Source organism: Odocoileus virginianus, chromosome 7 (genome assembly GCF_023699985.2).
Source record: "Odocoileus virginianus isolate 20LAN1187 ecotype Illinois chromosome 7, Ovbor_1.2, whole genome shotgun sequence".
Lineage (NCBI taxonomy): Eukaryota > Metazoa > Chordata > Mammalia > Artiodactyla > Cervidae > Odocoileus > Odocoileus virginianus.
The window spans coordinates 56,359,468-56,372,397 of NC_069680.1; the positions used below are offsets into that span (position 1 = coordinate 56,359,468).

The following is a 12,930-nucleotide window of genomic DNA, read 5'->3' on the forward strand; positions in this document are numbered from 1 at the left end:
AGAGATGCCAGTATCTGAATAAGGTGCTGACCAAGACACCCTTAACACTCCTCTCAGCTTGACTGGTCTCTCAGACTGTAAAGAATCTGCCTGCAATGTGGGAGAGACCCAGGTTAGATCCCTGGGTTGGGAAGATCCCCTGGAGGAGTGCATGGCAACCCATTCCAGTATTCTTGCCTGGAAACCCCTATGGACAGAGGAGCCTGGTGGGCTACTGTCTATGGGGTCGCAGAGTTGGACATGGACATGACTGAGCGACTCAGCACAGCGCACACAGCATGCCTTGACTAGGCATTACACGGCCTCCTTCCAGACTCTCAGCCCCTGACCTCCCCTTTCTCAGAGCATGCACTTCATAAAACTGACAATACTTTCTTTGTATCATTGAGATGTAAATATTTTCCATGCTTCTTGCCAGTTTCACAACCCAGGACTCTCTTTCTCAGGGACCTGGGAGCCATCCCTTTGAAATGTAATCATCAAGGAAGATGGAGCCTTAAATTCCAGTCTCTGTGGAAGGGGAGGAGCTTAACTTTAGAGGACACCTTGCTGCACATTATAAAAGTATATTACCTCCTGTCATGAAAATAGAGAATGTTCACTTTTCTTTCAGGTAAAGCCAGTTAGCAAACATAGATGGCCTCCAATTCCCCTCGCCTCATCTCGGAAATTCACCCCCTTGTTTCAGCAAACCCGAACTCAGCCTGAGTTCAGGTCTCTCTTTCTTGAGTAAGGTCTTCCTCTTTCTTTTATAACCTTGTCCAGTGCACATTTTCTTTGAAAATGGTATAATGGAGGTGGTGAAAAATGGATTAGTTCAGAAAGTATTTAAAAGATAATAAAATCAGAACATATTGTACGATTAGCTGTAAGAAGTAGTAAAAATAATAATTCACAGGTTCAGACATGTGCATGAATGTACAGCAGCATCATAAGAAATCTGGGAGTCAGGTTAGATTTGTGGGTAAAATGATGCATTCAGGCTTGGAAACAGTGAATTTCACAGGAACCTGTGATCCACATGAGGCAAGAAAGCCTACAGGCCTGCCAATATATGCAGCCAGGGTTCAGGAGACAGGAGTTGGCCACTCTATATATGACATCTGAAGTCTTGGGACTGAATGAGCATATCCAAGAAAAGTGGAAAAAACTTGAGGACTCCAGAGCTTACATCAGAACTGTAGTGAACCCTCATGCATAGGAACAGACAGAGGAAAAGAAAACCATGAAACACTGAGAATGATCACTCAGAAAGGTAGGAAAGCAGAGTTATCACCGAATACAGAATAGCAATTGTGAAAACAAATGATGATGACGTGCACTGCCTAGTGTAGTGCTGCTGAGTAATGGCATTTCATTCAGGCTTACCAGACCTGTGCTGTTCACAGCAACCTAAACCAAACTATATAAACAAGGTAATGAGGGCATATCTTTTTCATATTCTGCATGGTAATTCAGTATAAAATTGAATTATGGAGAGTGTATTCTGATAATAGGACTATTAAAATGTTTCCAATTTTTAAAATACACCACTCATTCATGGTGATATTTTGTTCTCATGGTGGAAGATATTCAGTGGACTGCATGTTAAAAAGCAACAATGAGCATGTTCTACCTATCACCAACATGAAATTTGAGGTACTTTTTAATGCCAAGAATCATCTGCAGTATTTTAAGATTTGGTATGCTCCAATTCATTTGCTGCTGTTGACGTTTTGAGGTTTTTCCAGTAACCTAGGCAACTGTTCTTATTTCTGTACTAATTTACTTCTATTTATAAAGCATATATATAAGTTTAATTTTCTCAATGATATTCTTTAAGGCAGTGTAGGTTTACAAAGTATATATTCTTTAGTGGGTATAATATTAAAGATAGGACAAATATTAGTTATCAAACTGACAAAAAATTACAGTTTCTTTCATTTTGGATCATCTATAAATATGATGAATAATGTATCTTTAAAAAAGGATAACTTTATCATATTGAAATAAATGTCTATAGTTGAAATTATAAAATTTTAATTGTTTATTTTAATGCTATATTTATTCCATTGGCTTTCAGCAATTAGAGACCACAACTTCAAATACTTTCAAATAAAAACCTAGCCTTAGTCAGCAGTGTTAGGTAAGTTCCCTTTTTCACTCCCTATCTACAAGAAATTATAATCACAGTTTAAATTGTGTAAGGCAGAACAAAATTTGTTATTTTGCCTTTAGATCTTACTGGTTTTCCAGCTGTTTTGGCAGAGGGAAGACACTAGAACATCCATCCTTTGTGAACAGAGGTAGAGAAAGAGTAGGTGATTTTAAATGACTACTTGCAAAACAGTCACCAACAAACATACAGCCTATAAAATACCAAGATGACTGGGCTTTTTTTTTCTTTTTTATGAGTATGTACCATAAAACTAGGAAATTAAGCCCTATATGTCTTAGTGAAGGTAACTGAGGACTCTGGAGAAAGATGGAAACTAAAAGATCACAAGATCACCAAGCTATCACAATTCCATAGAAAAGAAAAGCTCCCAGTGAAGAGCCAGGCATTCTACAACCATTGAAGGAAATAAGAAATTGGCAATTTTGGGGTAAAGTGCTTTGTTCCTACTATCAAAAGTTGCTTTTTCTGATCATTATTTCAGATCCACATTATTTACATGAATAAAAATTTACATAAAAGTACTAGCATCATTAAGAATCACATTAATATCACCTCCCTCTTAACCCCTTAAAGCATTTTCTGAAAAATCCCCTTCCTGAGGTGTGGGGGGGACTAAAAAAAATCTTGGTAATAGATTGCTAAATGTTGAGCCCAACAAAACCAGATGACCAAAGTAATCTTATATTGAAAGACTGAGAGATCTGTATTTACAAAGCTCTTTGAAATACTCAAAAGGAAATGTGTAACATTAGCACACACAAGTCTATGCATATCTTGACATTCACTGTTGTAAAAATCAGTTTATTGAGTATATCCTTTGCATGAAAAGTGAACTTATTTTTCATATATCTCATCTTCAAAAACAGCTATAAAATAGATACTATTTTTTTCATTCTGAGCATTTTTTACTCCCTTTACTCATTTCTTCCACTTCATCTATTGGTAATAACAGATATTATTATTATCACAATTTTACAGATGAGGAAACTGAAAGTTAGAAATAATAAACTAACTTTCCCAGGGTCATATGGATGCTAATTGGTAGAACCCCAATTTAAACCAAAGTTTGTATGTATCCAAAGTCCACACATTTAACGTCTACATTATATATCTATAACAGGGCCACAAAAGGCAAGCCACTTGCTTACCCATTCTATTCACAAAACTCTTTCAACTCATTTTACTGAGTCTTTCTAAACCCACAGTTGTCCCTTAGGTAGACTTGAGGAATATACTTTTAGCTACCACCCTCCTGCCACTTGCAATTTCCTGAGTATCTATGGTTACTGCTGCCCATATTGCAGACAATAACCTAGGGAAACTTTCTAGAAATTAGAATGTTCCCTTCACTGAAATATCAAAGAAGCCAAGTGTTAAGAGGCTGAATGAGGAGTAACTGCCTCTGTCTCTGGATTCTATGTTTGGAGACCTCAGAGTGTCACCCAAAAAGTCCTCCATGGTGTGATTCTACATAAGTAGAATCCATGCCATCAACACAAAGTAATTCACTAGGGAAATTTTCATGTTCTAAGCATCACTGTGTAGTTTCCAAATAGTAACCAACCATCTGATTTTGTTATTGATGGAAAACTGTAGTATTGTGACATTTGAAAATGTGTAAGGCTTAAATAGATCTGATACTAAGCCTTATGGTCTTAAGTTTCATGAGTCATCTTCTGTTAGAGGAATTATAATATCGACACCTTAACACTGACTGTGGCAATAGTTGGGCAATGAGATCTTAAGGGATGATGAAATTTGACCCACATTTACAAGCATGCTGTACTAGAATGTGTGTGGCTAGTGCCAGATGACCTGGAACTTGTTTCCATTTCTACAGGACTTGCTTAACTACTGAATTTTTTTTAAGTCTAATTCACTGATTAGTAAAATCAAGGGGAAAAAAAAAAAAAAACTTCAGGGCTTATCTTAGATAAAACACTAACTTGGAAACTGTTCATGGGGAAAGATAGAGGGCGGGAGGAGAAGTGGATGACAGAAGATGAGATTGATGGCAGCACTGACTCAATGGACATGAGTTGAGCAAACTCCGGGAGACAGTGAAGGACAGGGAAGCCTGGCATGCTGCAGTCCATGGGGTCACAAAGAGTTGGACATGACTTAGCGACTGAACAAAAACAACAGTTTGGAAACATTCTCTAAAGTGTTCATGATAACTGGCACAGCTCTGTTTAAAAAGAAAATGCATCTTAGCTTATATTTAATAAAATCTTTAAGAAGATTTTTTTAGAACTTATTAAAAATATTATTATTAAGTTTAAGAGTTTTATCTTAGGAGTCTATTTTAATGTCTCTCCAATTTGAGTTTTTAAAATAAAAGATGTCTATTTCATCCTTGCTAAGGGCATGAACAGAATAAACAAAAACTCTGAAGAATGCTCTATAAACTTACAGCAAACCCACTCTCCTGTATCACTCTGGGATGCCTGATCATTGGGTAGAACCAGGTGTTGGTCCAGTGAGTATTCATGTTTAATAATTAAGATAACTACTAATTTCCACTGCTGTTCCTTTGCCATCTCATAAGGCATGCACTATTGGTCCCTTAGTATTTTGCTCTCATTGAGTGTGGAATGCAAATCATTATTTGTTGGTTACAGACCTTTACAATGCCCAGTGACATTTGCCACCAATGACAGCAGTAACAGATGATGTTGAGCCAAAGCTACTGGAAGTACAATGCATAAAGTAAAATGATAATAAATAACTGTCACTCCATTACTAAACACTGCCTGAAATTGGTTCTAGTACATGTTTGATATAGCAGAGTCTGCATAATCCAAGTACCAAAAAGGCATTCATTCCTTCGTAACAGCTGCAAACAAAAAGGAATCAAACACTTGTCTTGTTCAGTGACCAGGAATTCTTCATTGAGCATGGCATGGCTATTCAAATACTTCTCGACAGATTCTGACTTTGAAATCTTATGATACCTTTTCAAATTAATGATTCTTGGGAAGTATGTCAAAAGATATATTCAGTCCAATAGACACAAAGTTCAGGAAATGCTATATTGAATGCAGAGACAAAGTCTCAAACAGTCATAAGACTGAATTTATGAATATATTCAAAGTATAGGGATGTAATTATAAGAAATATGGACTATTAGGGTATAAGATGCCTGGGAGAGAACATATCTAAATATGATCTTACCTCTGGTCAGGTGATACAGGTAAAGGACAGATTTAAACCATTTTCCTTCCCTAGTCATATAAACTTCAGATATGAGAACAGAATCTGTTGTCATAAACTTACAATATATATATATATATTCAATAATAGGATGTTATTGGCATTATCCACACTTATTACCCTTTATAGTCTTCCTCTTTTTTCAGACTGCTGCAGCACCCTTTATTCTTTCATTCCATGGATGACTTATCAGGTTTGTTGTGGTGGTGGTTCTCTGTGTGCTTGTTAGTAAATGATTCATTCTGCTATTTGTCCTAAGTAAACTGTCATGTGGTAATCACCACAGTTCTTAATGTGAAAACAATCCATTTCCTGGACAAGTTATATTAATCTGAGTCTCAGTGATCTTACCTAGTGCAATTGGGATAATAATAAAAATACTGCATAGTCAATGTGGTAGCTAAATAAACTGTATGTTAAGTGAGTATCTTTCCTTGTTTTACCCTAAAAGCAGAGACTAAGAATGGAAGTTAGTTTATTTTGGGAATAGATCTTAAGGAATAGAACCAGGAGCCTAAGAAGGAATCAGGAAAGAAAGAAGAGGCAAACCAAAGATACACTATCAAGTTGCTCACTGCTGCTGGGATTAGCTTGATCCCCTGGGAAACTTTTAGGGACCTGTGGAAAATTCACTTCTCACTGGTCCATCCAAGGAATGAAAGAGTGGTGGTCAAGAGTTGTTCTGTGGGCTGTCAAGCATCTCACCTAAGCTTGGGTATGTATTAGACCATCTGAGCAGCTTCCTGAGGGGTTGCGCATAGTAATGGCAGGAATGTTGGCCTCACAGGAAAGTATGCCTGTGAGATAAACAAATCAGAGAGTGGCCGGGTTGAATATAATGTGGCTTCTAGCAGATTTGATGGTGACGGATCTCTTTTTCTAGATATTGGTGAGGGTATAACCCACGGGCATTCCAAATGAACCAACTGTCAGGAAACTGTCCACAATGGACATCTGATCTAGGATTCAGAGCTCTTTCAGGGTGACTGCCACAAGGTGAGAAGCAGAGGCTTCTATGAAAGACACTTAAGATCTGGGACCACAGGGATTTTCAGTTTTATAACCTACCATGGGCAAGTGGTCATCCAGTTGTCCCTTTTTCCAAGCACAAAAATATAAATAATAATAATGGTAATAAGAACCTTATCTCTTTGACATATATTTTTAAAGTTTATAAAACACCCTCATATGCATTGTATTCTTTGAAGTTAGCAATGGTGCTGTGAGAAGTTGCAGTGTTATTCTCATTTTTTCAGATGAAGAAATTTAAAGTTTCTAAATTATAAGGGTCTTATCCAAAGATTTTATTATTCACATGTGATAAGCCAGAATATGAACTATGACATGTCTCTACTAATCCCAGCATCCTGAAAGGTGCTGCCTTTACATTAAGAAAATCCCCTCCTATCAGTTATTTTGTAAGCACATACCCTCCACCTCAGTGGCTCCACCTCCACAGGCTCAGCAGCAGCCCAAGTGAATCAATCATTCACTTTACTTAGAGCATGGGCAAGGTTACCACCGCCAACATTAATTTCCAAACTCACTGCCCTTTTTCAGATATGATCTCTTACTGAGAATGTCTACCAGGCTGAAGGAAACTAACTCCAGGTGCTGTGTGTCCCCAGATAGTTCCCAACACAAACTGGCTGCTATAGGACTGATAAATAATCAGCAAGAAATGGAAACTCAAGAAAACCAACATTTCTAGTGAAACACAGGTACTGTGACTGACATATACCAGTTCTAGGCTATCTGAATATTTGAAAACATGTGACCTTCTCTTTTAGGTCCTGCTGTGCATCTTGTGCTTCCCAGGTGGCGCTAGTGGTAAAGAACCTGCCTGCTAATGCAGGAGTTGTAAGAGACAAGGGTTCAATCCCTAGGGTGGGAAGATCCCCTGGAGGAGGGCATGGCAATTCACTCTTGTATTGTTGCCTGGAGAATCCCATGGACAGAGAAGTTTGGCAGGCTACAGTCCATAGGGTTGCACAGAATCGGACATGACTGAAGTGACTTAGCACATACATCTATCTTGTGGGATCTTGGTTCCCCGACCAGGGATCAAACTCATGCTCTTTGAAATGGAAGCACAGAGTTCTAACCACTGGACCTCCAGGGAATTCCCAACATGGGATGTTCTTAAATAAATCTGTTTCATACATCTCCAAATTTTATGACATTGGATTTAATAATAGAAATAATCATAATGATGCTAATTGCTGTAGTGATAACAATGACCCTGTTACTACCTAGTAAGTTCTCAATAACAATAAGTAATGATTGAGAACTTACTATGAGCTAGCTAGGCACTAATTTAAGAATGCTTTTCATTAATTCAGTTGATTCCCACAGCAATCCTCATGTAGAGAATACGATTAGTACCCTCACTTTACAAATCAAGAGAGAGAGGTAGAGAAAGTCTAAGTGAGTTCCCCAGGAACCCAGCAAAGAAGTGGCTGATTCAGATGCATCCCCAGGAAGGCTCAGATACCATGTTATACTACTTGGCTTTAGACCTACATGCTATAGAGTCCGTTCTGCAGTTGCAAGTTATCAGTGGCTAGGAAATCAAGGTTCCACAAATTCCCAAGCAAAGTCAAACATCTCAGAGTATTTAAAAAACCGATTAACATCTTTGGAGGGAAAAGTGTATGTGTGTGTGTGTGAGTGTGTCTGTGTTGTGAGGCGGGCAGAAGGAAGCATTGTAGAAAGGGAGAAAATAGAGGCATATTGCCTCAGAATTTGGTTATTTTTCCCTAGAACTTCAGGGTATATTTACAACTTCATGGATTCTCTTTTTCACTCTAAACAAACAGGTACACATTTCACTTTGATATTCCATGGCTACTATAATGACCCCAAGTGGCATGGGGTGAGCTTGCCTAGTGAGAAATGGCTTCACTGAGAGCTCTCAAGGCAGAAGAACTCATTCCCCTCACAATGCTGCCCAGCATCCTGAGACTTCTGTCTCTGGGCTTTACAGAAGCAGCTCTAGATCCAGGGGTCCCACCTGGAGCACTTCCCGGAGTGACAAGGAGAGGGCCCAGCACACAGCTCTCCCCTCAGGGAAGTGACTCACCCGGTCAGTTTTCCCTTCAGTCTGAATGCTGGTATGACTGCGGACCTCATGATCCTCTTCCAGGTCAGAAACATCCTCTAGTTCTTCTGGAGTCTATAAAAAGAAAGCAACACGCTGTTGTTGGAAATGCAAAATGGTACTCCGGTAGTACCTCAGTAAGCACAGAGTTACCAATATGGCCCAGCAACTCCTCTCCTAAGCTCTTTGCCAGGAAACTGCCCTCAGCAGGAGGGCTTCACTAGTGGCTCAGTGGTAAAGAATTTGCCTGCAATCCTGGAGACCAGGGCACAATCCCTGGGTCAGGAAGATCCCTTGGAGAAGGGGATGGGAACCCACTCCATTATTCTTGCCTGGAGAATCCCATGGACAGAGAAGCTCCTTTTCTTGTCACTTTAGCAAAGCCATACTGTAACTAAAATTTAAGCCAGGCACTTCCATGCTTACTCATCTCCCCCCCGCCCCAAGCACACCTTTCAGATCTTTTAATCAAACAATATATTGCCTAACTTATCAGTTCTTTCCATAGATTATAGTGGTAGAAATGAAGAATAAATAATTAACAGATGACCAAATCTTTTCCCTAGTTTCCCATCCAGCAATCTCATGCCCAAACTGTGTGAATAAGATAGTACCTAGAGGAATATCACAAGAATTCACTGAGTCTACATAGAGGGGGATGGTGATGACCTTGACCTCCATCTCAATGATTAACTGAGATTACTTCCCTTCTTTCCTTTAAATGTTTTCATAATCCAGCAGAATCTTTGGACATGGTGTTTGGGGGACGTTGAGTCGACTATCTCCCTAGATCACCACCAATTTGATTAAAGGAGACTTTTCTTTTTATAGGGCTTTCCTGGTGGCTCAGACGTTAAAGAATCTGCATATTGGTTTTGTAAGCAGTGGGAAGTAGGACCCAATTCACTCAACAGTACATACCCAAGAGAAATGAAAACCATATTTCTACACAAAAAATTGTAAACAAGTATTCATAGCAACAGCAATCATAATGACCAAGAAACATATCTAGTGATGAATGAATAAACAAAACATGGTAAATCCCTACAAAGGAATATTACTTGACATAAAAAGGAATGAAGTACTAATATATACTGCAACATGGTAAACTTTGAAAATATTACGCTAAGTGAAACAAGTCAATCATAAAATGCCACATATTATATGGTTCTATTTATTTGGAATTCAAGAGTAGCCAAATGTATAGAGATAGAGATTTGATTAGTGGTTCCTGAAGCAGAGAGTGGAAGAAGGGGTTGGGAGTCATAACTTCTAATGGGCATGTGGTTTCATACCCATTGGGATATAAAACGGCATGGCATTTCATGGGATGGTATTGGTATGAAATGGGATGGCAACAATGTTCTACAATCTGAAGTGGTAATGATCACACACTCTTGTGAATATTTAAAATACTTTAAATGGTGATGTTTATAGTATATTAATTATGTCCCAATAAAGTCTGAAAGAAAAAGAAAGCAAAAATGATCAGAAGGATGTTTTTCTCTGAGTAGCAATTTGTAACCACTATGTGGCTACCACACGTCAAGGTGTTTACAGGTGACAAATAAATGGAATAACTATTATTAAAACCATATGATATCAAAACACAAGAAAATTGAGAAACTAAATTTTCTTAGAACTCAATAATTTAACATGAACTTTAGGGTTTAGTCTACATAGTTAACCTATTTCCATTGCTTTTTTTTTTTTTTTCCCCAATTTCAGCTTAAACATCTTTTATTCAGGGAAGTGTCTTGCTTACAAATCCCGTAGATTGGCCTGAGTTCCTCTGCCAAGCATTTCCTTATGCTCTCTACTTTCACTATATAATGCTCATCATACTTTATTTTATCATAGGTTGTTGAATTGGGAAGTAAACTGTTGAACTATCTGTTCTTTGAGGTAGGGACTCAGCCTGCTCTGCTTACTACCATCTCACCACAACCTAGCACATACATGGTTTTAAATGAATGAAGAAAAATTAACAGTGATAGGCCAAAATCTAGTTGGATATGAGCAAAACAAAACATATCAACAGCAACAATAAACATCTGTCCTCACTGTATCTCTATTGTGATTCTATCTTCCTATATTTCAAACTAATTTTTTAATCTTTTTTTTGTTGTTTTTCTCAGTTCCAGGTTACCATTCCCTTAAATCCCTCTGTGGCAATAATTTAATGATACCAGTCATTAATGCAAATACAAGTACTGCACAGCAAAATCATTATTACAAATATAAAGTACTTAATGAGAATTAATTTAGTATTAAAGTTTACACAGTCTCAGTCTTAAACTATGATTCCTTTGCTACAAAGCTCTGATGAGAAATCCAGAATATAAATATTTAGGTTTCATGACAAACATCCCAAAGTGAAAATGGAAGGCCTCCTGTATATTTATATACATGTAGCTGTTGAAGACGGGAAAGGGTCAGGACCTACCTCCTCAGAATAGCTCTGGTTTCGCTCAAACACCTTCACTTACTTTCATGGTTGCGAAGAGCATTCATTCCACTGGGGCCACTCCAGGCATGGGAACTTGAAACCGTTAGCTCACACTGTGGCGCAAAACTACCAATCTCCTAAACACTTATGGCTTCAGATTCTTTCTCAGCTCATAGATCTTTAACCAGCACTATTTTGTTCTCCAACACTTGCACTGAGCATCTCCTATCACTCTGCATTAATTTCAACCAACTTATTAGATATTAATATCTTCCCCCTCACCAAGGCGCCCAGTGTGCTGAGTAGTTATCTATATGTTGATCTCTACATGCAGCCCTTCTTTGCTGCAACCACCTGCAGCTATGATCACAGGAAATTTATTTTTCTTCTTAAGTAATAACAGCATGAGTTCACCATGAGGGAATTTCTATACAATCACATATTTCATTATTAGCTATTTTTTGTGTATTCTTCCCTAGTATTCTTCAGAAAGGCTTTTTATAATTTTTTTCTCTTGATTTATCACCAGCCCCTATAATGTCTGAATAAACTCAATTGATCAAATTCCCTTTCTTGAGCCCTGTTATTTTGCAACTGCAAGCTGTCTGGGGTCCCTACTGTGATCTGTTTTTTATAAATGTCTTTTTTATTACTCGGGCTATATTCTATTATATAACCCAAGTTCTGTGGTGAGACAGAGCTTCGTCACCAATCCCAGTACTTTGTGCAATTCAAAAATAAAGTGACCTAACAGAAATTAAGAACTGCTCCTCAGAAATCACAAGTACCATTTTTGTTAGTGATACTGCAGGAAGTGATAAGCCTACCATTTACACCCACATACTTGTGTACTTTTCTTTAACAGGGGACTGATCGTGTTCTTGCAAAACCACCACAACTGACTTCTCCTTATCATGAAATAAAAAGTGGGGCAGTGTTCAAAACACTTGCTGGTAGCATTTTGCATTCTGTAAGACAAGCAGCTGGATGATATTTTAAAAAATAAACAGTTACGTATACAGTGTTATAGTTTAAATGGAAACTAAGAAAGAAATAGGAGTACTTAATCATTTGGGGGATATATATGAACTTCAGTTTGAAGACAAATAATAATAGAAAGGGTAAACATTTTAAAAAGGAAGGATGGAGGTTTGGCAGCCTTATATTGTACACTCCTAGAAACAGCTTGCTTCATTTTTATTTATTTAGTCACTTTGGAAGTTTAAACTTCTGGAAGGTTTGTGTATGTGTGTGTAACCTGTGCATGTTTCCAATCAATTTCCATCCTGTGTGAAGGGAAACCAACTATCTTAGATCAGTGTCAAGTAGGAGAAAGACCATAAACTGTTGAGCAATGCAGACCTGAATTTGAATTCTGCCTCTCCAGTTAGCTTGTTGGGGAATAGATGTCTCCTCTTAAATTTTTGTTTCTTCAGAACACAATTTTGGATAATGAGACGTAATCCTGAAGATTGTTGTGAGATCCAGTTGTACTAAGATGTTTAAACAAGTGCTTAGCCTGCAGACACAGCTGGGGTGCAACAAGGGTTGCTTCTTTCTGTCTATTATTTGTTCTCTTCTTTCTTCACAAACTTATCCTCATCCTATCAAACCCTTTATATTTTTTGATAAAACTTCTGTGGCATTTTGGATACCTCCATTTTACTTCACATCTGTTACTCTGGATTGACACAATACTTACCGCTAACTCTAGTTACACTTTCCTGATTTTGAATATACAATGTCATTGTGCTAACAGGGTTTAGTGTAATTACACATACACTGATTTCTTTTAAAGTTCAAGTAAAGATCATGTTTGATCCTATTTTAATCATGTGTAAGAGTAAGATACTCTCTTAAACTGGCCCTAGCAAAGATACACTCTTCACATTCTCAGGGGTGATAGAAATAACTTTCCTTCTCTAAGCTGAACTGTCTTTAAACCAGACCCATAGGAAGATAACCTATTTTATTGTGTAAAAAGTGATAATAAATTCTATTACTCATTTA

At 37.8% G+C, this 12,930-nt stretch overlaps 1 protein-coding gene across 2 annotated transcripts in view; it reads right to left on the reverse strand.

Annotated features, from left to right (window-relative positions):
* CTNNA3 (catenin alpha 3) overlaps positions 1-12,930 on the reverse strand; it is a 1,809,955-nt gene that overhangs the window by 206,253 nt on the left and 1,590,772 nt on the right. For both annotated transcript variants that reach the window (XM_070470726.1, XM_070470725.1), the window contains exon 14: positions 8,454-8,546. In XM_070470726.1, the coding sequence (XP_070326827.1) occupies positions 8,454-8,546 (93 nt within the window). The remainder of the gene's footprint in view (positions 1-8,453; positions 8,547-12,930) is intronic.